This window comes from Ylistrum balloti, unplaced genomic scaffold, assembly GCF_031769215.1.
Source record: "Ylistrum balloti isolate Yb309-2 unplaced genomic scaffold, AGI_CSIRO_Ybal_v1 Utg369914, whole genome shotgun sequence".
Taxonomy (NCBI): domain Eukaryota; kingdom Metazoa; phylum Mollusca; class Bivalvia; order Pectinida; family Pectinidae; genus Ylistrum; species Ylistrum balloti.
This window is the reverse complement of record NW_026782035.1, coordinates 34,423-62,418: the sequence shown is the minus strand read 5'-3', so window position 1 is coordinate 62,418 and position 27,996 is coordinate 34,423. Positions and strand designations below refer to the sequence as shown.

Sequence of the window (27,996 nt, the reverse complement as noted above, 5' to 3'; positions counted from 1 at the left end):
AAATGGCCATTCCAAAATACATAACAGTACTGAATCCATGTTCCGACAATACATACCAGTACTGAATCCATGTTCCGACAATACATACCAGTACTGAATCCATGTTTGACAATACATAACAGTACTGAATCCATGTTTGACAATACATAACAGTACTGAATCCATGTTTGACAATACATAACAGTACTGAATCCATGTTTGACAATACATACCAGTACTGAATCCATGTTTGACAATACATACCAGTACTGAATCCATGTTTGACAATACATAACAGTACTGAATCCATGTTTGACAATACATAACAGTACTGAATCCATGTTTGACAATACATAACAGTACTGAATCCATGTTTAACAATACATACCAGTACTGAATCCATGTTTGACAATACATACCAGTACTGAATCCATGTTCCGACAATACATACCAGTACTGAATCCATGTTTGACAATACATAACAGTACTGAATCCATGTTTGACAATACATAACAGTACTGAATCCATGTTCCGACAATACATACCAGTACTGAATCTATGTTCCGACAACACATACCAGTACTGAATCCATATTTGACAATACATACCAGTACTGAATCCATGTTCCGACAATACATACCAGTACTGAATCCATGTTTGACAATACATAACAGTACTGAATCCATGTTTGACAATACATACCAGTACTGAATCCATGTTTGACAATACATACCAGTACTGAATCCATGTTTGACAATACATACCAGTACTGAATCCATGTTCCGACAATACATACCAGTACTGAATCCATGTTCCGACAATACATACCAGTACTGAATCCATGTTTGACAATACATAACAGTACTGAATCCATGTTCCGACAATACATACCAGTACTGAATCCATGTTTGACAATACATACCAGTACTGAATCCATGTTCCGACAATACATACCAGTACTGAATCCATGTTTGACAATACATACCAGTACTGAATCCATGTTTGACAATACATACAGTACTGAATCCATGTTTGACAATACATACCAGTACTGAATCCATGTTTGACAATACATAACAGTACTGAATCCATGTTTGACAATACATACCAGTACTGAATCCATGTTTGACAATACATACCAGTACTGAATCTGTGTTCCGACAATACATACCAGTACTGAATCCATGTTTGACAATACATACCCGACAATACATACCAGTACTGAATCCATGTTTGACAATACATAACAGTACTGAATCCATGTTTGACAATACATAACAGTACTGAATCCATGTTTGACAATACATACCAGTACTGAATCCATTTTTGACAATACATACCAGTACTGAATCCATGTTTGACAATACATAACAGTACTGAATCCATGTTCCGACAATACATAACAGTACTGAATCCATGTTTGACAATACATAACAGTACTGAATCCATGTTTGACAATACATAACAGTACTGAATCCATGTTTGACAATACATACCAGTACTGAATCCATGTTTGACAATACATACCAGTACTGAATCCATGTTTGACAATACATAACAGTACTGAATCCATGTTTGACAATACATAACAGTACTGAATCCATGTTTGACAATACATAACAGTACTGAATCCATGTTTGACAATACATAACAGTACTGAATCCATGTTTGACAATACATAACAGTACTGAATCCATGTTTGACAATACATAACAGTACTGAATCCATGTTTGACAATACATAACAGTACTGAATCCATGTTTGACAATACATAACAGTACTGAATCCATGTTTGACAATACATAACAGTACTGAATCCATGTTTGACAATACATAACAGTACTGAATCCATGTTTGACAATACATAACAGTACTGAATCCATGTTTGACAATACATAACAATACTGAATCCATGTTTGACAATACATACCAGTACTGAATCCATGTTTGACAATACATAACAGTACTGAATCCATGTTTGACAATACATAACCGTACTGAATCCATGTTTGACAATACATACCAGTACTGAATCCATGTTTGACAATACATAACAGTACTGAATCCATGTTCCGACAATACATACCAGTACTGAATCCATGTTTGACAATACATACCAGTACTGATGTTTGACAATACATACATACTGAATCCAGTACTGTACTGAATCCATGTTCCGACAATACATAATACTGAATCCATGTTTGACAATACATACCAGTACTGAATCCATGTTTGACAATACATACCAGTACTGAATCCATGTTTGACAATACATAACAGTACTGAATCCATGTTCCGACAATACATACCAGTACTGAATCCATGTTTGACAATACATACCAGTACTGAATCTATGTTCCGACAATACATACCAGTACTCAATCCATGTTTGACAATACATACCAGTACTGAATCCATGTTTGACAATACATAACAGTACTGAATCCATGTTTGACAATACATAACAGTACTGAATCCATGTTTGACAATACATACCAGTACTGAATCCATGTTTGACAATACATAACAGTACTGAATCCATGTTCCGACAATACATAACAGTACTGAATCCATGTTTGAATCAATACATAACAGTACTGAATCCATGTTTGACAATACATAACAGTACTGAATCCATGTTTGACAATACATAACAGTACTGAATCCATGTTTGACAATACATAACAGTACTGAATCCATGTTTGACAATACATAACAGTACTGAATCCATGTTTGACAATACATAACAGTACTGAATCCATGTTTGACAATACATACCAGTACTGAATCCATGTTTGACAATACATAACAGTACTGAATCCATGTTCCGACAATACATACCAGTACTGAATCCATGTTTGACAATACATACCAGTACTGAATCTGTGTTCCGACAACACATACCAGTACTGAATCCATGTTTGACAATACATACCAGTACTGAATCCATGTTTGCCAATACATACCAGTACTGAATCCATGTTCCGACAATACATAACAGTACTGAATCCATGTTTGACAATACATACCAGTACTGAATCCATGTTTGACAATACATAACAGTACTGAATCCATGTTCCGACAATACATACCAGTACTGAATCCATGTTTGACAATACATACCAGTACTGAATCCATGTTTGACAATACATAACAGTACTGAATCCATGTTTGACAATACATAACAGTACTGAATCCATGTTCCGACAATACATACCAGTACTGAATCCATGTTTGACAATACATAACAGTACTGAATCCATGTTCCGACAATACATACCAGTACTGAATCCATGTTCCGACAATACATACCAGTACTGAATCCATGTTTGACAATACATAACAGTACTGAATCCATGTTTGACAATACATACCAGTACTGAATCCATGTTCCGACAATACATACAAGTACTGAATCCATGTTTGACAATACATACCAGTACTGAATCCATGTTCCGACAATACATACCAGTACTGAATCCATGTTTGACAATACATACCAGTACTGAATCCATGTTTGACAATACATAACAGTACTGAATCCATGTTCCGACAATACATAACAGTACTGAATCCATGTTTGACAATACATAACAATACTGAATCCATGTTTGACAATACATACCAGTACTGAATCCATGTTTGACAATACATAACAGTACTGAATCCATGTTTGACAATACATAACAGTACTGAATCCATGTTTGACAATACATACCAGTACTGAATCCATGTTTGACAATACATAACAGTACTGAATCCATGTTCTGACAATACATAACAGTACTGAATCCATGTTTGACAATACATAACAGTACTGAATCCATGTTTGACAATACATAACAGTACTGAATCCATGTTTGACAATACATAACAGTACTGAATCCATGTTTGACAATACATACCAGTACTGAATCCATGTTTGACAATACATACCAGTACTGAATCCATGTTTGACAATACATAACAGTACTGAATCCATGTTTGACAATACATAACAGTACTGAATCCATGTTTGACAATACATAACAGTACTGAATCCATGTTTGACAATACATACAGTACTGAATCCATGTTTGACAATACATACCAGTACTGAATCCATGTTTGACAATACATAACAGTACTGAATCCATGTTTGACAATACATAACAGTACTGAATCCATGTTTGACAATACATACCAGTACTGAATCCATGTTTGCCTATACATACCAGTACTGAATCCATGTGTGCCAATACATACCAGTACTGAATCCATGTTTGACAATACATAACAGTACTGAATCCATGTTTGACAATACATAACAGTACTGAATCCATGTTCTGACAATACATAACAGTACTGAATCCATGTTTGACAATACCTAACAGAACTGAATCCATGTGTGACAATACATAACAGTACTGAATCCATGTTTGTACTGAATCCATGTTTGACAATACATACCAGTACTGAATCCATGTTTGACAATACATAACAGTACTGAATCCATGTTTGACAATACATAACAGTACTGAATCCATGTTTGACAATACATAACAGTACTGTACTGAATCCATGTTTGACAATACATACCAGTACTGAATCCATGTTTGACAATACATACCAGTACTGAATCTATGTTTGACAATACATAACAGTACTGAATCCATGTTTGACAATACATACCAAGTATTCTGAATCCATGTTTGACAATACTGAATCCATGTTCCAGTACTGAATCCACAATACATACCAGTACTGAATCCATGTTTGACAATACATACAGTACTGAATCCATGTTTGACAATACATAACAGTACTGAATCCATGTTTGACAATACATACCAGTACTGAATCCATGTTTGACAATACATACAGTACTGAATCCATGTTTGACAATACATAACAGTACTGAATCCATGTTTGACAATACATAACAGTACTGAATCCATGTTGAATCCATGTTTGACAATACATACCAGTACTGAATCCATGTTTGACAATACATAACAGTACTGAATCCATGTTTGACAATACATAACAGTACTGAATCCATGTTTGACAATACATAACAGTACTGAATCCATGTTTGACAATACATAACAGTACTGAATCCATGTTTGACAATACATACAGTACTGAATCCATGTTTGACAATACATACCAGTACTGAATCCATGTTTGACAATACATACCAGTACTGAATCCATGTTCCGACAATACATACCAGTACTGAATCCATGTTCCATGTTTGACAATACATACCAGTACTGAATCCATGTTTGACAATACTGAATCCATGTTTGACAATACATACCAGTACTGAATCTATGTTCCGACAACACATACCAGTACTGAATCCATGTTTGACAATACATACCAGTACTGAATCCATGTTTGCCAATACATACCAGTACTGAATCCATGTTCCGACAATACATAACAGTACTGAATCCATGTTTGACAATACATACCAGTACTGAATCCATGTTTGACAATACATACCAGTACTAATCCATACAATACATACAGTACTGAATCCATGTTTGACAATACATACCAGTACTGAATCCATGTTCCGACAATACATACCAGTACTGAATCCATGTTTGACAATACATACCAGTACTGAATCCATGTTCCGACAATACATACCAGTACTGAATCCATGTTTGACAATACATAACAGTACTGAATCCATGTTTGACAATACATAACAGTACTGAATCCATGTTTGACAATACATACCAGTACTGAATCCATGTTTGACAATACATAACAGTACTGAATCCATGTTCCGACAATACATAACAGTACTGAATCCATGTTTGACAATACATAATCCAGTACTACATACCAACAATACATAACAGTACTGAATCCATGTTCTGACAATACATAACAGTACTGAATCCATGTTTGACAATACATACAAGTACTGAATCCATGTTTGACAATACATAACAGTACTGAATCCATGTTTGACAATACATAACAATACTGAATCCATGTTTGACAATACATAACAGTACTGAATCCATGTTTGACAATACATAACAGTACTGAATCCATGTTTGACAATACATAACAGTACTGAATCCATGTTACATAACAGTACTGAATCCACATACACCAGTACTGAATCCATGTTCCGACAATACATACCAGTACTGAATCCATGTTTGACAATACATACCAGTACTGAATCTATGTTCCGACAACACATACCAGTACTGAATCCATGTTTGACAATACATACCAGTACTGAATCCATGTTTGACAATACATACCAGTACTGAATCCATGTTTGACAATACATACCAGTACTGAATCCATGTTTGACAATACATAACAGTACTGAATCCATGTTTGACAATACATAACAGTACTGAATCCATGTTTGACAATACATAACAGTACTGAATCCATGTTTGACAATACATAACAGTACTGAATCCATGTTTGACAATACATAACAGTACTGAATCCATGTTTGACAATACATACCAGTACTGAATCCATTTTTGACAATACATACCAGTACTGAATCCATGTTCCGACAATACATACCAGTACTGAATCCATGTTTGACAATACATACAGTACTGTACTGAATCCATGTCCATGTTCCGACAATACATACCAGTACTGAATCCATGTTCCGACAATACATACCAGTACTGAATCCATGTTTGACAATACATAACAGTACTGAATCCATGTTTGACAATACATACCAGTACTGAATCCATGTTTGACAATACATACCAGTACAATCCATGTTTGACAATACATACCCTTACTTAATCCATGTTTGACAATACATACCAGTACTGAATCCATTTTTGACAATACATACCAGTACTGAATCCATGTTTGACAATACATAACAGTACTGAATCCATGTTCCGACAATACATACCAGTACTGAATCCATGTTTGACAATACATACCAGTACTGAATCCTTACTTAAACCATGTATGACAATACATACCAGTACTGAATCTATGTTCCGACAACACATACCAGTACTGAATCCATGTTTGACAATACATAACAGTACTGAATCCATGTTTGACAATACATACCAGTACTGAATCCATGTTTGACAATACATAACAGTACTGAATCCATGTTTGACAATACATACCAGTACTGAATCCATGTTTGACAATACATACCACAATCCATGTTTGACAATACATACCAGTACTGAATCCATGTTTGACAATACATAACAGTACTGAATCCATGTTTGACAATACATAACAGTACTGAATCCATGTTTGACAATACATACATACAGTACTGAATCCATGTTTGACAATACATAACAGTACTGAATCCATGTTTGACAATACATAACAGTACTGAATCCATGTTTGACAATACATAACAGTACTGAATCCATGTTTGACAATACATAACAGTACTGAATCCATGTTTGACAATACATAACAGTACTGAATCCATGTTTGACAATACATAACAGTACTGAATCCATGTTTGACAATACATAACAGTACTGAATCCATGTTTGACAATACATAACAGTACTGAATCCATGTTTGACAATACATAACAGTACTGAATCCATGTTTGACATACATACCAGTACTGAATCCATGTTTGACAATACATACCAGTACTGAATCTACGTTCCTAAATACATAACAGTACTGAATCCATGTTTGACAATACATAACAGTACTGAATCCATGTTTGACAATACATACCAGTACTGAATCCATATTTGACAATACATACCAGTACTGAATCCATGTTCCGACAATACATACCAGTACTGAATCCATGTTCCGACAATACATACCAGTACTGAATCCATGTTTGACAATACATAACAGTACTGAATCCATGTTCCGACAATACATACCAGTACTGAATCCATGTTCCGACAATACATACCAGTACTGAATCCATGTTTGACAATACATAACAGTACTGAATCCATGTTCCGACAATACATACCAGTACTGAATCCATGTTCCGACAATACATACCAGTACTGAATCCATGTTTGACAATACATACCAGTACTGAATCCATGTTTGACAATACATACCAGTACTGAATCCATGTTCCGACAATACATACCAGTACTGAATCCATGTTTGACAATACATAACAGTACTGAATCCATGTTTGACAATACATACCAGTACTGAATCCATGTTTGACAATACATACCAGTACTGAATCTATGTTTGACAATACATAACAGTACTGAATCCATGTTTGACAATACATATACATACTGAATCCATGTTTGACAATACATAACAGTACTGAATCCATGTTTGACAATACATACCAGTACTGAATCCATGTTTGACAATACATAACAGTACTGAATCCATGTTTGACAATACATACCAGTACTGAATCCATGTTTGACAATACATACCAGTACTGAATCTATGTTTGACAATACATAACAGTACTGAATCCATGTTCCGACAATACATAACAGTACTGAATCCATGTTTGACAATACATAACAGTACTGAATCCATATTTGACAATACATACCAGTACTGAATCCATGTTCCGACAATACATACCAGTACTGAATCCATGTTTGACAATACATACCAGTACTGAATCCATGTTTGACAATACATAACAGTACTGAATCCATGTTCCGACAATACATACCAGTACTGAATCCATGTTCCGACAATACATACCAGTACTGAATCCATGTTTGACAATACATAACAGTACTGAATCCATGTTTGACAATACATAACAGTACTGAATCCATGTTTGACAATACATAACAGTACTGAATCCATGTTTGACAATACATAACAGTACTGAATCCATGTTTGACAATACATACCAGTACTGAATCCATGTTTGACAATACATAACAGTACTGAATCCATGTTTGACAATACATACCAGTACTGAATCCATGTTTGACCATACATACCAGTACTGAATCCATGTTCCAACAATACATACCAGTACTGAATCCATGTTTGACAATACATACCAGTACTGAATCCATGTTTGACAATACATAACAGTACTGAATCCATGTTTGACAATACATAACAGTACTGAATCCATGTTTGACAATACATAACAGTACTGAATCCATGTTTGACAATACATACATACCAGTACTGAATCCATGTTTGACAATACATACCAGTACTGAATCCATGTTTGACAATACATAACAGTACTGAATCCATGTTTGACAATACATAACAGTACTGAATCCATGTTTGACAATACATAACAGTACTGAATCCATGTTTGACAATACATAACAGTACTGAATCCATGTTTGACAATACATAACAGTACTGAATCCATGTTTGACAATACATAACAGTACTGAATCCATGTTTGACAATACATAACAGTACTGAATCCATGTTCCGACAATACATAACAGTTCTGAATCCATGTTTGACAATACATAACAGTACTGAATCCATGTTTGACAATACATAACAGTACTGAATCCATGTTCCGACAATACATAACAGTACTGAATCCATGTTTGACAATACATAACAGTACTGAATCCATGTTTGACAATACATACCAGTACTGAATCCATGTTCCGACAATACATAACAGTACTGAATCCATGTTCCAACAATACATACCAGTACTGAATCCATGTTTGACAATACATACCAGTACTGAATCCATGTTCCGACAATACATAACAGTACTGAATCCATGTTCCGACAATACATACAAGTACTGAATCCATGTTTGACAATACATACCAGTACTGAATCTATGTTCCGACAATACATACCAGTACTGAATCCATGTTCCAACAATACATACCAGTACTGAATCCATGTTTGACAATACATACCAGTACTGAATCCATGTTTGACAATACATAACAGTACTGAATCCATGTTTGACAATACATAACAGTACTGAATCCATGTTCCGACAATACATAACAGTACTGAATCCATGTTTGACAATACATAACAGTACTGAATCCATGTTTGACAATACATACCAGTACTGAATCCATTTTTGACAATACATACCAGTACTGAATCCATGTTTGACAATACATAACAGTACTGAATCCATGTTCTGACAATACATAACAGTACTGAATCCATGTTTGACAATACATAACAGTACTGAATCCATGTTTGACAATACATAACAGTACTGAATCCATGTTTGACAATACATAACAGTACTGAATCCATGTTTGACAATACATAACAGTACTGAATCCATGTTCCGACAATACATAACAGTACTGAATCCATGTTTGACAATACATACCAGTACTAAATCCATGTTCCGACAATACATACCAGTACTGAATCCATGTTTGACAATACATAACAGTACTGAATCCATGTTTGACAATACATACCAGTACTGAATCCATGTTTGACAATACATACCAGTACTGAATCCATGTTTGCCTATACATACCAGTACTGAATCCATGTGTGCCAATACATACCAGTACTGAATCCATGTTTGACAATACATACCAGTACTGAATCCATGTTTGACAATACATAACAGTACTGAATCCATGTTCCGACAATACATAACAGTACTGAATCCATGTTCCGACAATACATAACAGTACTGAATCCATGTTTGACAATACATACCAGTACTGAATCCATGTTTGCCAATACATACCAGTACTGAATCCATGTTTGCCAATACATACCAGTACTGAATCCATGTTTGACAATACATACCAGTACTGAATCCATGTTTGACAATACTCTTCATTATTTTTTTTCTTCATTCTGACAATTTTTTTTCATCCACATATAAGCCACACTGGTATATAAGCAGTTCACCCAACTGCCAAGGAAAAAAGCTGCGGCTTATAACCCGGAAAATATTGTATAAAAATTGCTTCCCCTTCAGCCAAGAATGCTTCAGAATGCTCTCCTACATTTTGCTATATTGCCACTCTGAAGCTAATAAGAAGAGACATGATCACTTACCTTGTCATCCTTTGACTTGCGTAACATGGAGTCGTAGTCCAATAACTTGTCATATCGTTTCTGTATTACTTTGTTTGGTGCCAGGAAAAACTGAACCAGTCGCTCCAAAGGACAGATCACTTGATCTGTTACACTTTCAACCTGTCAATTACCAAGAAATATAATTGTTTTGACTGTCCTAATCCCTAACATAAGAGATTCTGATGGATCTTGATATCAGTCATCTTAATTTACATCAACATTAGTTCCTGAGGAATCTCGATACCCAGATTTTAATCTATATCAGCATAAGATCTGGATCACCTTAGTACTTATGGGCAATTGAACCAGAATGTACTTACAAATTCAGGCAGGAACTGGCTATCAATGAGACTGTGTACGTGTTTGTATTTCTCTATCATCACAACATTTGGGATGTCTTCATAGAAGTCCTCTACATCTACTACCACACACTGATGACAACGTACAGATTCCTGTAGATAAAAACACATCTCATATTCCTGTAGATAAGAACACATCTCTACATCACACTCTGATGACAACGTACAGATTCCTGGAGATAACAACACATCTCTACATCATATACTGATAACAACGTACAGATTCCTGTAGATAACAACACATCTCTAGATCACATACTGATGACAACGTACAGATTGTTGTAGATAAAAACACATCTCTACATCACACACTGACGACAACGTACAGATTCCTGTAGATAAAAACACATCTCTACATCAGACACTTATGACAACGTACAAATTGTTGCAGATCAAAACACATCTCTACATCAGACACTGATGACAACGTACAGATTGCTGTAGATAAAAACACATCTCTACATCAGACACTGATGACAACGTACAGATTCCTGTAGATAAAAACACATCTCTACATCACACTCTCATGACAACGTAAAGATTCCTGTAGATAAAAACACATCTCTACATCACACTCTCATGACAACGTACAGATTCCTCTAGATAAAAACACATCTCTAAATCACACACTTATGACAAAATAAAGATTGCTGTAGATAAAAACACATCTCTAAATCACACACTGATGACAACGTACAGATTCCTGTAGATAAAAACACATCTCTACATCAGACACTGATGAAAATATACAGATTCCTGTAGATAAAAACACATCTCTACATCACACACTGATGACAACGTACAGATTGCTGTAGATAAAAACACATCTCTACATCACACTCTCATGACAACGTACAGATTTCTGTAGATAAAAACACATCTCTACATCACACTCTGATGACAACGTACAGATTCCTGTAGATAAAAACACATCTCTACATTACACTCTGATGACAACGTACAGATTCCTGTAGATAAAAACACATCTCTACATCACACTCTCATGACAACGTACAGATTCCTGTAGATAAAAACACATCTCTACATCAGACACTGATGACAATGTACAGATTTCTGTAGATAAAAACACATCTCTACACCACACTCTCATAACAATGTACAGATTCCTGTAGATGAAAACACATCTCTACATCACACTCTCATGACAAAACACATTGCTCACATCTCTACATCACACTCTCATGACAACGACAACGTACACATTCTACATGTAGATAAAAACACATCTCTACATCACACTCTCATGACAACGTACAGATTTCTGTAGATAAAAACACATCTCTACATCAGACACTGATGACAATGTACAGATTCCTGTAGATAAAAACACATCTCTACATCACACATTGATGACAACTTACAGATTGCTGTAGATAAAAACACATTTCTACATCAGACACTGATGACAACGTACAGATTGCTGTAGATAAAAACACATCTCTACATCAGACACTGATGACAACGTACAGATTCCTGTAGATAAAAACACATCTCTACATCACACATTGATGACAACGTACAGATTCCTGTAGATAAAAACACATCTCTACATCACACTCTCATGACAACATACAGATTCCTGTAGATAAAAACACATCTCTACACCACACTTTCATGACAATGTACAGATTCCTGTAGATAAAAACACATCTCTACATCACACTCTCATGACAACATACAGATTCCTGTAGATAAAAACACATCTCTACATCAGACACTGATGACAATGTACAGATTTCTGTAGATAAAAACATATCTCTACATCACATTCTCATGACAACGTACAGATTCCTGTAGATAAAAACACATCTCTACATCAGACACTGATGACAATGTACCTATTTCTGTAGATAAAAACACATCTCTAAATCACACACTGATGACAACGTACAGATTCCTGTAGAAAAAAACACATCTCTACATTACACTCTGATGACAAGGTACAGATTGTTGTAGATAAAAACACATCTCTACATCACACTCTCATGACAACGTACAGATTTCTGTAGATAAAAACACATCTCTACATCACACTGATGACAATGTACAGATTCCTGTAGATAAAAACACATCTCTAAATCACACACTGACGACAACGTACATATTCCTGTAGATAAAAACACATCTCTACATCAGACACTGATGACAACGTACAGATTGCTGTAGATGAAAACACAGCTCTACATCAGACACTGATGACAACGTACAGATTCCTGTAGATAAAAACACATCTCTACATCAGACACTGATGACAACGTACAGATTGCTGTAGATAAAAACACATCTCTACATCAGACACTGATGACAACGTACAGATTCCTGTAGATAAAAACACATCTCTACATCACACATTGATGACAACTTACAGATTGCTGTAGATAAAAACACATTTCTACATCACACTCTGATGACAATGTACAGATTCCTGTAGATAAAAACACATCTCTACATCAGGAACTGATGACAACGTACAGATTCCTGTAGATAAAAACACATCTCTACATCAGACACTGATGACAATGTACAGATTTCTGTAGATAAAAACACATCTCTACATCACACACTGATGACAACGTACAGATTGCTGTAGATAAAAACACATCTCTACATCACACTCTGATGACAATGTACAGATTCCTGTAGATAAAAACACATCTCTACATCACACATTGATGACAACGTACAGATTCCTGTAGATAAAAACACATCTCTACATCACACATTGATGACAATGTACAGATTCCTGTAGATAAAAACACATCTCTACATCACACACTGACGACAACGTACAGATTCCTGTAGATAAAAACACATCTCTACATCAGACACTGATGACAACGTACAGATTGCTGTAGATGAAAACACATCTCTACATCAGACACTGATGACAACATACAGATTCCTGTAGATAAAAACACATCTCTACATCACACTCTCATGACAACGTACAGATTCCTGTAGATAAAAACACATCTCTACATCAGACACTGATGACAATGTACCGATTTCTGTAGATAAAAACACATCTCTAAATCACACACTGATGACAACGTACAGATTCCTGTAGAAAAAAACACATCTCTACATTACACTCTGATGACCAGGTACAGATTCCTGTAGATAAAAACACATCTCTACATTACACTCTGATGACAAGGTACAGATTGTTGTAGATAAAAACACATCTCTACATCAGACACTGATGACAACGTACCGATTTCTGTAGATAAAAACACATCTCTAAATCACACACTTATGACAACGTACAGATTGCTGTAGATAAAAACACATCTCTACATCACACTCTCATGACAACGTACAGATTCCTGTAGATAAAAACACATCTCTACATCACACACTGACGACAACGTACAGATTCCTGTAGATACACATAGACCATTGTCGAGGAAGGGCCCCGCATACACATCTCTACATCACACACTTATGATACCTACCCCTTATGATTGAGTTTCTTAATATTAAGAAATATATGGACAGGTGTCAAGTATTGAAAGCAACTTTCATCAAAATCCAATGAAAATGGACAGATGGACAGATATATGGATCGACGGACAGGGAAACGGACGGACAGACGGACAGACAGACAGACGGACAGACGGACAAGGTGATTACTAGTACCCGCATATGCGGGGCACTAAAACACATCTCTACATCAGACACTGATGACAACGAACATATTCATGAAGATAAAAACACATCTCTACATCAGACACTGATGACAACGTACAGATTGCTGTAGATAAAAACACATCTCTACATCACACTCTGATGACAACGTACAGATTCCTGTAGATAAAAACACATCTCTACATCACACATTGATGACAACTTACAGATTCCTGTAGATAAAAACACATCTCTACATCACACTCTCATGACAACGTACAGATTCCTGTAGATAAAAACACATCTCTACATCACACTGATGACAACGTACAGATTCCTGTAGATAAAAACACATCTCTACATCACACACTGACGACAACGTACAGATTCCTGTAGATAAAAACACATCTCTACATCAGACACTGATGACAACGTACAGATTGCTGTAGATAAAAACACATCTCTACATCAGACATTGATGACAACGTACAGATTCCTATAGATAAAAACACATCTCTACATCACACATTGATGACAACGTACAGATTTCTGTAGATAAAAACACATCTCTACATCACACTCTGATGACAACGTACAGATTCCTGTAGATAAAAACACATCTCTACATCAGACACTGATGACAACGTACAGATTCCTGTAGATAAAAACACATCTCTACATCACACTCTGATGACAACGTACAGATTCCTGTAGATAAAAACACATCTCTACATCACACACTGATGACAACGTACAGATTCCTGTAGATAAAAACACATCTCTACATCACACACTGATGACAACGTACAGATTCCTATAGATAAAAACACATCTCTACATCACACTCTGATGACAAGGTATAGATTCTTGTAGAATAAAAACACATCTCTACATCAGACACTGATGACAATGTACCGATTTCTGTAGATAAAAACACATCTCTACATCACACTCTCATGACAACGTACAGATTCCTGTAGATAAAAACACATCTCTACATCAGACACTGATGACAATGTACCGATTCTGTAGATAAAAACACATCTCTAAATCACACACTTATGACAACGTACAGATTGCTGTAGATAAAAACACATCTCTACATCACACTCTCATGACAACGTACAGATTCCTGTAGATAAAAACACATCTCTACATCACACACTGACGACAACGTACAGATTCCTGGAGATAAAAACACATCTCTACATCAGACACTGATGACAACGTACAGATTGCTGTAGATAAAAACACATCTCTACATCACACATTGATGACAACGTACAGATTCCTATAGATAAAAACACATCTCTACATCACACTCTGACGACAACGTACAGATTCCTGTAGATAAAAACACATCTCTACATCAGACACTGATGACAACGTACAGATTCCTGTAGATAAAAACACATCTCTACATCAGACACTGATGACAACGTACAGATTCCTGTAGATGAAAACACATCTCTACATCACACACTGATGACAACGTACAGATTCCTGTAGATAAAAACACATCTCTACATCACACTCTCATGACAACGTACAGATTCCTGTAGATAAAAACACATCTCTACATCACACACTGACGACAACGTACAGATTCCTGTAGATACTAGACCATTGTCGAGGAAGGGCCCCGCATAATACCTACCCCTTATGATTGAGTTTCTTAATATTAAGAAATATATGGACAGGTGTCAAGTATTGAAAGCAACTTTCATCAAAATCCAATGAAAATGGACAGATGGACAGATATATGGATCGACGGACAGGGAAACGGACGGACAGACGGACAGACAGACAGACGGACAGACGGACAAGGTGATTACTATAGGGCACCCGCATCGCGATGCGGGGCCCTAAAAAACACATCTCTACATCAGACACTGATGACAACGTACAGATTGCTGTAGATAAAAACACATCTCTACATCAGACACTGATGACAACGTACAGATTCCTGTAGATAAAAACACATCTCTACATCACACATTGATGACAACGTACAGATTCCTGTAGATAAAAACACATCTCTACATCACACTCTCATGACAACGTACAGATTCCTGTAGATAAAAACACATCTCTACATCACACTGATGACAACGTACAGATTCCTGTAGATAAAAACACATCTCTACATCACACACTGACGACAACGTACAGATTCCTGTAGATAAAAACACATCTCTACATCAGACACTGATGACAACGTACAGATTGCTGTAGATAAAAACACATCTCTACATCAGACATTGATGACAACGTACAGATTCCTATAGATAAAAACACATCTCTACATCACACATTGATGACAACGTACAGATTTCTGTAGATAAAAACACATCTCTCTACATCACACTCTGATGACAACGTACAGATTCCTGTAGATAAAAACACATCTCTACATCACACACTGATGACAACGTACAGATTCCTGTAGATAAAAACACATCTCTACATCACACTCTGATGACAACGTACAGATTCCTGTAGATAAAAACACATCTCTACATCACACTCTGATGACAACGTACAGATTCCTGTAGATAAAAACACATCTCTACATCACACATTGATGACAACGTACAGATTCCTGTAGATAAAAACACATCTCTACATCACACTCTGATGACAACGTACAGATTGCTGTAGATAAAAACACATCTCTACATCAGACACTGATGACAATGTACCGATTTCTGTAGATAAAAACACATCTCTAAATCACACACTGATGACAACGTACAGATTCCTGTAGATAAAAACACATCTCTACATTACACTCTGATGACAAGGTACAGATTCCTGTAGATAAAAACACATCTCTACATTACACTCTGATGATAAGGTACAGATTGTTGTAGATAAAAACACATCTCTACATCAGACACTGATGACAACGTACAGATTCCTGTAGATAAAAACACATCTCAACATCAGACACTGATGACAACGTACAGATTGTTGTAGATAAAAACACATCTCTACATCACACTCTCATGACAACGTACAGATTCCTGTAGATAAAAACACATCTCTACATCAGACACTGATGAGAATGTACCGATTCCTGTAGATAAAAACACATCTCTAAATCACACACTTATGACAACGTACAGATTGCTGTAGATAAAAACACATCTCTACATCACACTCTCATGACAACGTACAGATTCCTGTAGATAAAAACACATCTCTACATCACACACTGACGACAACGTACAGATTCCTGGAGATAAAAACACATCTCTACATCAGACACTGATGACAACGTACAGATTGCTGTAGATAAAAACACATCTCTACATCACACATTGATGACAACGTACAGATTCCTGTAGATAAAAACACATCTCTACATCACACTCTGATGACAACGTACAGATTCCTGTAGATAAAAACACATCTCTACATCACACACTGACGACAACGTACAGATTCCTGTAGATAAAAACACATCTCTACATCAGACACTGATGACAACGTACAGATTCCTGTAGATAAAAACACATCTCTACATCAGACACTGATGACAACGTACAGATTCCTGTAGATGAAAACACATCTCTACATCAGACACTGATGACAACGTACAGATTCCTGTAGATAAAAACACATCTCTACATCACACTCTCATGACAACGTACAGATTCCTGTAGATAAAAACACATCTCTACATCAGACACTGATGACAATGTACCGATTTCTGTAGATAAAAACACATCTCTAAATCACACACTTATGACAACGTACAGATTGCTGTAGTTAAAAACACATCTCTACATCACACTCTCATGACAACGTACAGATTCCTGTAGATAAAAACACATCTCTACATCACACTCTCATGACAACGTACAGATTTCTGTAGATAAAAACACATCTCTACATCACACTGATGACAATGTACAGATTGCTGTAGATAAAAACACATCTCTACATCACACACTGACGACAACGTACAGATTCCTGAAGATAAAAACACATCTCTACATCAAACACTGATGACAACGTACAGATTGCTGTAGATGAAAACACATCTCTACATCAGACACTGATGACAACGTACAGATTCCTGTAGATAAAAACACATCTCTACATCACACTCTCATGACAACGTACAGATTCCTGTAGATAAAAACACATCTCTACATCACACTCTCATGACAACGTACAGATTCCTGTAGATAAAAACACATCTCTACATCACACTCTGATGACAAGGTACAGATTCCTGTAGATAAAAACACATCTCTACATCACACTCTCATGACAACGTACAGATTCCTGAAGATAAAAACACATCTCTACATCACACTCATGACAACGCACAGATTGCACAAAATCAAATGTCCAGAAAAAGGCATTGATTGGAAAAACCAAGAAAATGAAGCGCCATGAAAATATATGATTTTTCAGTATAGTTCTCAGATAACTCTGGGATGATTAAACACAAAAAGAAAATTAACACTTTTATACAAGAGAGAAAACAACCCTGGATCTATATTTCCTATATCATATCTCAACTTTCACACTACATTCATTTGACTACAGCTGCTATAGAATCCATATCCTTTTGAATCTTCATCAAACAAGCAAACATGTACGAAACTATACAATGATAATACATGTATTTATCATACTGGTTCCAGAACTGTTTACTGACAACACAAAAACCTTCATAATACATCATATATATTTATAAACACTTTAACACATACTGAAGTACTGTACTGTTCTTCAGTATTGATACACAACATTATGATTGTAAGGGTGGTTTTACAGAGTTCAATGTAATGAATCACCAATTCTGTTCCATTTGTTTCAGTCAACAAACTGAATAATTGACATTGTTATGGCTTTAAGACTTCAACTACCCTCCTCCCAAAAAGGTCATAACTTTTGAAAAGGGGAGATAACTCCACCTAATATATATTACATAGATCTATATCTACAATGTATAAGGATTGCAGCCAGCAAGTAATGCTGACATCAACTCATTAGTTTTGAAGGATCAGTCGGTTCAATGTCACATCAACAGATGGACAGACAGAGGTACAACCTGATTGGCTGTGGGGTGGGAGGGTAAAGTCCAATGTACTATAAGAATGAACTTGACAAGTACAGAACAATACAACCACTTACCTGAACTTGCTCCATGTACACCTGAATATCTCGTACGAAAATCTTCACTGTTTTCTCCAACAATCTGAAACGACTCTCCTCCTTGTCAAAAGCATCATCCTTAGTCTGAAATTTAGTCACCAATTAAAAGGTGATTGTTGGGGATATGATGTGGTAAACCTAAGACTATCTATATGATATGGTAAACCTCAGACTATCTATATGATGTGGTAAACCTAAGACTATCTATATGATGTGGTAAACCTCAGACTATCTATATGATGTGGTAAACCTCAGACTATCTATATGATGTGGTAAACCTCAGACTATCTATATGATGTGGTACATCTCAGACTATCTATATGATGTGGTAAACCTCAGACTATCTATATGATGTGGTAAACCTCAGACTATCTATATGATGTGGTAAACCTCAGACTATCTATATGATGTGGTACACCTCAGACTATCTACAGTGCTCCAGATAACTTTTTGACATGTGGGGTTTTCACTCCTACCTTTATAAATTGAGGGGTTTTTTCACCCCTGCCTTCATCAAGTGTATGGGTTTTTCCATATTAGGGTAACACTGAATTTGTAAACATTTTTGACAGCGCCATATTTGCTATGCGACTGGTTTATAATCACGATCAAGAAAGCGCTTGTTACGAGTTTCGTTTACTTGATAAGTGTCTGTTTGACTTAGATTATTGAGTTTTCTAACTACGTAATATTGGAGCCGGACATTGACGCAGAGTCCGGATTTCGCACGGGTTAATGACGCAAATCTTATTTTTTCCTAGCGTGAAATTAGAAATATTGTGCGTGAAAACGCATTCACGCAGGCTATCTGGAGCACTGTATCTATATGATGTGGTAAACCTCAGACTATCTAAACAGTCAATCTTTACCTCCAGATCAGATTACCTTAACCCCAAACAATTGATCTTCACCTCAAAAACAGACAACCAAGACATCTAAACAGTCAATCTCCAAAGGAAAACAATATACAACCTAGGTTGCTAGCTAGCACTCAAAAACAATTATGTAGAATTACCCATGAATTCTTACGGGAAATATTCTTGAAGAATATACCAATAAGGACGTCAAGTAGCGGGCTAATCTTGATAAACAATTGAAATAAGGGTTAAAAAACAAGGACGTCAAGTAGCAGGCTAATCTTGACAAACAATTGAAATAAGGGTTAAAAAACAATCGATAGCTTTTAAGTCTTTAATAGTATATATTTTTTACCTGCACTGTGAATAAAAAAAGTTGGCATAAGACAAGAAACCTATGGGCCTTAATAGTTATCTGAATGCAAATGTTATAAACTGAAAACCATGAAAACTGTTTAAAGCAAAGTAAATGAAAAAAGACATATAACATGTCTTGGAACATCAACATTAACTACAAATAAACTTTTTGCATGGAAAAACAAGATGTGTTTATGAAACACTATGCCAAAAAACAGTTGCCAAGAAATTCTGAAGCGGGACATTAAAACTGAGATAATTGTATGCACACTTTGTGAAACACTTATGTTTTCGTTGTGGTAATGATTCGACAGGTTTAGTTCAGTAGTTATGGCCAATGTTAAATTTTTTCAAATGTAGGTCAAAGGTCACATAGTCAAAAAATTGAGAACCACCTGAAAGGTCTTGTCACAAGGAACACACATGCCAAATATGAAAGCCCTACTTCTTACAGTGTATTAGTTATGGGCAAGGTTAAAGTTGACAACAAACAGGCGTCAAAAATAAACATCCTAAATTGTGTTTACTTACCTGTGGTGACAGTCCTATTGAGGTTGATAATCGACCCTTAAAGCGACTTCCCTTTTTCCTCAATGAGTGGAGACTGAGTTTAGCTAGTTTGTCCCCAAGGGTTTCATCTGTGACTTTCTTATACTTATAAACTGTACAAACAAACAAGTAAACAAAGTACTGTTTAGTATGCCTTTAATTCTGCCTTGCAAATATTTCGTGATTAATTGGGCTAGTGCAGAGGGATTAAAACAGAACAAAATGGATGGACATGGATAAAACTATTATAATTTCAGGCTTTGTTTCTGCATGACTTACCTAAATCTTTCCTGCGTTTGTACTCGTTGATAGCAGTCGCAACATCTGTCATGCTGTTGATGGCGTTGAGTAGTTCTAACTTATCTTTGTGATTTTCTTCTGTTGTCTTGATACACAATATAAAAATAAAACTTTCTTCATTGTAGAACCAAAAAAATAATAAATTTTTTAACATATCCAGTCATTACATTCCAATGGGAAAAATCATAAGAGACCATGCACTTCAGAGGGAAATCAGTCACTTCAGTGGGAAATCAGTCACTTCAACAGTAAATCAATCATTTCAGAGAGAAATCAGTCACTTCAACAGTAAATCAGTCATTTCAGAGTGAAATCAGTCACTTCAACAGTAAATCAATCATTTCAGAGTGAAGTCAGTCACTTCAACAGTAAATCAATCATTTCAGAGTGAAATCTGTCACTTCAACAGTAAATCAGTCATTTCAGAGAGAAATCAGTCACTTCAAAGTGAAATCAGTGCTTTCAGAGAGAAATCAGTCACTTCAACAGTAAATCAATCATTTCAGAGTGAAGTCAGTCACTTCAACAGTAAATCAGTCATTTCAGAGAGAAATCAGTCACTTCAACAGTAAATCAGTCATTTCAGAGAGAAATCAGTCACTTCAAAGTGAAATCAGTCCTTTCAGAGTGAAATCAGTCACTTCAACAGTAAATCAGTCATTTCAGAGTGAAATCTGTCACTTCAACAGTAAATCAGTCATTTCAACAGTAAATCAGTCATTTCAGAGAGAAATCAGTCACTTCAACAGTAAATCAGTCACTTCAACAGTAAATCAGTCATTTCAGAGTGAAACCAGTCACTTTTGCAATAAATCAAGCATTTCAGAGTGAAACCAGTCTTTTCAGAGTGAAATCAGTCATTTCAGAGTGAAATCAGTCACTTCAACAGTAAATCAGTCATTTCAGATGGAAATCAGTTACTTCAGAGTGAAATCTGTCACTTTTAAAGTAAATCAAGCATTTCAGAGTGAAACCAGTCACTTCAGAGTGAAACCAGTCATTTCAGAGTGAAACCAGTCATTTCAGAGTGAAATCAGTCATTTCAGAGTGAAACCAGTCACTTTTGCAATAAATCAAGCATTTCAGAGTGAAACCAGTCATTTCAGAGTGAAATCAGTCATTTCAGAGTGAAATCAGTCACTTCAACAGTAAATCAGTCATTTCAGATGGAAATCAGTTACTTCAGAGTGAAATCTGTCACTTTTAAAGTAAATCAAGCATTTCAGAGTGAAACCAGTCACTTCAGAGTGAAACCAGTCATTTCAGAGTGGAATCAGTCATTTCAGAGTGAAACCAGTCATTTCAGAGTGAAACCAGTCACTTTTGCAATAAATCAAGCATTTCAGAGTGAAACCAGTCATTTCAGAGAGAAATCAGTCCTTTCAGAGTGAAATCAGTCACTTCAACAGTAAATCAATCATTTCAGAGTGAAGTCAGTCACTTCAACAGTAAATCAGTCATTTCAGAGAGAAATCAGTCACTTCAACAGTAAATCAGTCATTTCAGAGAGAAATCAGTCACTTCAAAGTGAAATCAGTCCTTTCAGAGTGAAATCAGTCACTTCAACAGTAAATCAGTCATTTCAGAGTGAAATCTGTCACTTCAACAGTAAATCAGTCATTTCATAGTAAAACCAGTCACTTCAACAGTAAATCAGTCATTTCAACAGTAAATCAGTCATTTCAGAGAGAAATCAGTCATTTCAACAGTAAATCAGTCATTTCATAGTAAAACCAGTCACTTCAACAGTAAATCAGTCATTTCAACAGTAAATCAGTCATTTCAGAGAGAAATCTGTCACTTCAACAGTAAATCAGTCATTTCATAGTAAAACCAGTCACTTCAACAGTAAATCAGTCATTTCAACAGTAAATCAGTCACTTCAACAGTAAATCAGTCATTTCAGAGTGAAACCAGTCACTTTTGCAATAAATCAAGCATTTCAGAGTGAAACCAGTCTTTTCAGAGTGAAATCAGTCATTTCAGAGTGAAATCAGTCACTTCAACAGTAAATCAGTCATTTCAGATGGAAATCAGTTACTTCAGAGTGAAATCTGTCACTTTTAAAGTAAATCAAGCATTTCAGAGTGAAACCAGTCACTTCAGAGTGAAACCAGTCATTTCAGAGTGAAACCAGTCATTTCAGAGTGAAATCAGTCATTTCAGAGTGAAACCAGTCACTTTTGCAATAAATCAAGCATTTCAGAGTGAAACCAGTCATTTCAGAGTGAAATCAGTCATTTCAGAGTGAAATCAGTCACTTCAACAGTAAATCAGTCATTTCAGATGGAAATCAGTTACTTCAGAGTGAAATCTGTCACTTTTAAAGTAAATCAAGCATTTCAGAGTGAAACCAGTCACTTCAGAGTGAAACCAGTCATTTCAGAGTGGAATCAGTCATTTCAGAGTGAAACCAGTCATTTCAGAGTGAAACCAGTCACTTTTGCAATAAATCAAGCATTTCAGAGTGAAACCAGTCATTTCAGAGAGAAATCAGTCCTTTCAGAGTGAAATCAGTCACTTCAACAGTAAATCAGTCATTTCAGAGGGAAATCTGTCACTTCAACAGTAAATCAGTCATTTCAGATGGAAATCAGTTACTTCAGAGTGAAATCTGTCACTTTTAAAGTAATCAAGCATTTCAGAGTGAAACCAGTCACTTCAGAGTGAAACCAGTCATTTCAGAGTGGAATCAGTCATTTCAGAGTGAAACCAGTCATTTCAGAGTGAAACCAGTCACTTTTGCAATAAATCAAGCATTTCAGAGTGAAACCAGTCATTTCAGAGAGAAATCAGTCATTTAAGAGTGAAACCAGTCACTTCAGAGTGAAACCCAGTCATTTCAGAGGGAAATCAGTCAGTTCAGAGTGAAACCCAGTCATTTCAGAGGGAAATCAGTCAGTTCAAAGTGAAACCCAGTCATTTCAGAGGGAAATCAGTCAGTTCAGAGTGAAACCCAGTCATTTCAGAGGGAAATCAGTCTTAACAGATTTCTGAAGTTTTTAACACTTTTAGGGAAACACTAATTTCATGGCCTCACCTTAGCAAGTTCGTTGAGCAAGAGGGGATATTTGAGGATACGCTGAACTGGCTTAATAAGAAGCGCCTCCACATCAAACACAACTGTCTGTACTCGCATTATCTCCAGCATTCTTTCAAAGTATTCATTTATAGATTGGTTGGCATGATACTGCAATGTAATGGAGTGACAGGTAATAGCTTCAACTTAAGCACAATATACTTTTTTACATCATTGATAGAAAAGGTCCCTCTAGGTGGCTGATACTAACAGGTCCCACTAGGTGTCTGATCTAAACAGGTACCACTAGGTGTCTGACCATATTTGAGTCCCACTAGGAGTCTGATACTAACAGGTTCCTCTAGGTGTCTGATCTGAACAGGTCCCACTAGGAGTCTGATACTAACAGGTCCCTCTTGGTGTCTGATCTTAACAGGTCCCACTAGGTGTCTGATACTAACAGGTCCCTCTAGATGTCTGCCACTAACAGGTCCCACTAGGTGTCTGATCTTAACAAGTCCCACTGGGTGTCTGACCATATTTGAGTCCCATTAGGTGTCTGATCTGAACAGGTCCCACAAGGTGTCTGATCTTAACAGGTCCCATAAGGTGTCTGCTCTTAACAGGTCCCACTAGATGTCTGATCTTAACAGGTCCCTCTAGGTGACTGACACTAACAGGTCCCACTAGATGTCTGACACTAACAGGTCCCACTAGGTGTCTGACCATATTAGAGTCCCAATAGGTGACTGATACTAACAGGTCCCTCTAGGTGTCTGATTATAACAGGTCCCACTAGGTGTCTGATCCTAACAGGTCCCTCTAGCTGTCGGATACTAACAGGTCCCTCTAGCTGTCTGATACTAACAGGTCCCACTAGGTGTCTGACACTAACAGGTCCCTCTAGGTGTCTGATACTAACAGGTCCTACTAGGTGTCTGATATTAACAGGTCCGACTAAGTGTCTAGAACATAATAGAGTCCCACTAGCTGTCTGATACTAACAGGTCCCACTAGGTGTCTGATCCTAAGAGGTCCCACTAGGAGTCTGACCATATTTGAGTCCAACTAGGTGTCTGATACTAACAGGTCCCTCTAGGTGTCTGATCTTCACAGGTCCCAGTAGGTGTCTGATCTCTTAACAGGTCCCACAAGGTGTCTGATCTTAACAGGTCCCTCTAGGAGTCTGACCATATAAGAATCCCACTAGGTGTCTGATACTAACAGGTCCCTCTAAGTGTCTGATACTGACAGGTCCCACTAGGTGTCTGACCATATAAGAATCCCACTAGGTGTCTGATACTAACAGGTCCCTCTAGGTGTCTGATCCTAGCAGGTCCCAATATGTGTCTTACCCTAAAAGGGCCAACTAGGTATCTGACACTAAGTTCCTATTAGGTGACTGACCCTTACTGGTCTCACCCTAACAGAGTCCCACTAGGTGCCATACCTTACAAGAGTCCCAATTGTCTCTCATCCTAACAGGTCCCAGAAGGTGTATGACCCTAACAGATCACACTAGGTGTCTGCTTCTGTCATAGAAATTAGGACATATATTTTTAAATAATGATTAATAATTAATAATTCCAAAATCATCTCACAGTGTATGAGAAATGTAGAGTGATTAAGCCTGTTTCACAAGCTAATCTGTCCATGACAGCCTATTTTAAATGTCTAAATTATAACTTTCTACTGTAAATGAGAATGCTGAAAAATTGAGTGAAAATGACTTTTAAAATTGAGTTAATTTTCATTTATAGTAATAGTGACCTAGTTTTTGACTGCAACAGACACATTCAACATGTATTGTATGTGAACACATATGTCAAGAATCCTGAAATACAGCTTGTAGAGCTGACATCAAAAATTCTGTCAAATCCTATGGACCAGCAACATTTCCATTCCTTAGTTTATTGTGTCGTTCTTGTGTTTCAGCTAGCTAACCTAACCATGGACCATCAACGTCTCCATTCCGTCGTTTAAGCTAGCTAACCTAACCATGGACCACCAACATCTCCATTCCGTCGTTTAAGCTAGCTAACCTAACCATGGATCATCAACATCTCCATTCCGTCGTTTAAGCTAGCTAATCTAACCATGGACCAGCAACATCTCCATTCCGTGATTTATTGTGACGCTCATGTGTTCCAGCTAGGTAGGCTTACCATTATCATAACCACAGAATCTATCCACTGATGTTCAATTCTTTTCCTGTTAAACTTCCTCCTAGTTAGAAGGCACAAACTTCCACTGACTTATAACCATGAAATCTGGCCCATTTGTCTGTTGATTTTCTCATCAACATTGCTTCATCTTTTCATAAAATGTTTATAGTCAAAAGATCCATTTCACCTCCCGTTCAATTTCACCAAATTTTCCCTCAGATTCTTACAATATAATTACCAGTTTAAAAATAGAATTTTACCTTGACCTTTGACTCCATAACCTTGAGAATACCATCTAGATAAAAGTATTTTCATCCCTTAACAATGTTCTGTATTACAACAGACAAGATGGTCAGACAAGATAAATATTATACTGGTTACTGAAACTAACCTTCTCCAGGACCATGATAACATCATCATGGTTACGACAGTAGGGTGCATAAACATTCTTCATATCTTCTGCTACAGTGATGAAGCAGGGACCTGAAGTAAATAAGGAGGTTAAAACATAAATTGTAGACAGGATATTTTCAGGGTTTTTAATTTTGGCTCCAACACGTTCGACAATACAATATACCTTG

At 36.4% G+C, this 27,996-nt stretch overlaps 1 protein-coding gene across 1 annotated transcript in view; it reads right to left on the bottom strand.

Moving 5' to 3' along the window:
• The window catches only part of LOC132546776 (dynamin-binding protein-like), a 70,173-nt gene that overhangs the window by 10,210 nt on the left and 31,967 nt on the right, over positions 1 to 27,996 (bottom strand). Inside the window, exons 9-15 of the mRNA XM_060210495.1 lie at positions 27,807 to 27,898; positions 25,272 to 25,421; positions 22,211 to 22,316; positions 21,914 to 22,044; positions 20,148 to 20,252; positions 11,307 to 11,438; positions 10,966 to 11,106 (exon numbers count right to left, since the gene is read on the bottom strand). Of these exons, the coding sequence (XP_060066478.1) occupies positions 10,966 to 11,106; positions 11,307 to 11,438; positions 20,148 to 20,252; positions 21,914 to 22,044; positions 22,211 to 22,316; positions 25,272 to 25,421; positions 27,807 to 27,898 (857 nt within the window). The remainder of the gene's footprint in view (positions 1 to 10,965; positions 11,107 to 11,306; positions 11,439 to 20,147; positions 20,253 to 21,913; positions 22,045 to 22,210; positions 22,317 to 25,271; positions 25,422 to 27,806; positions 27,899 to 27,996) is intronic.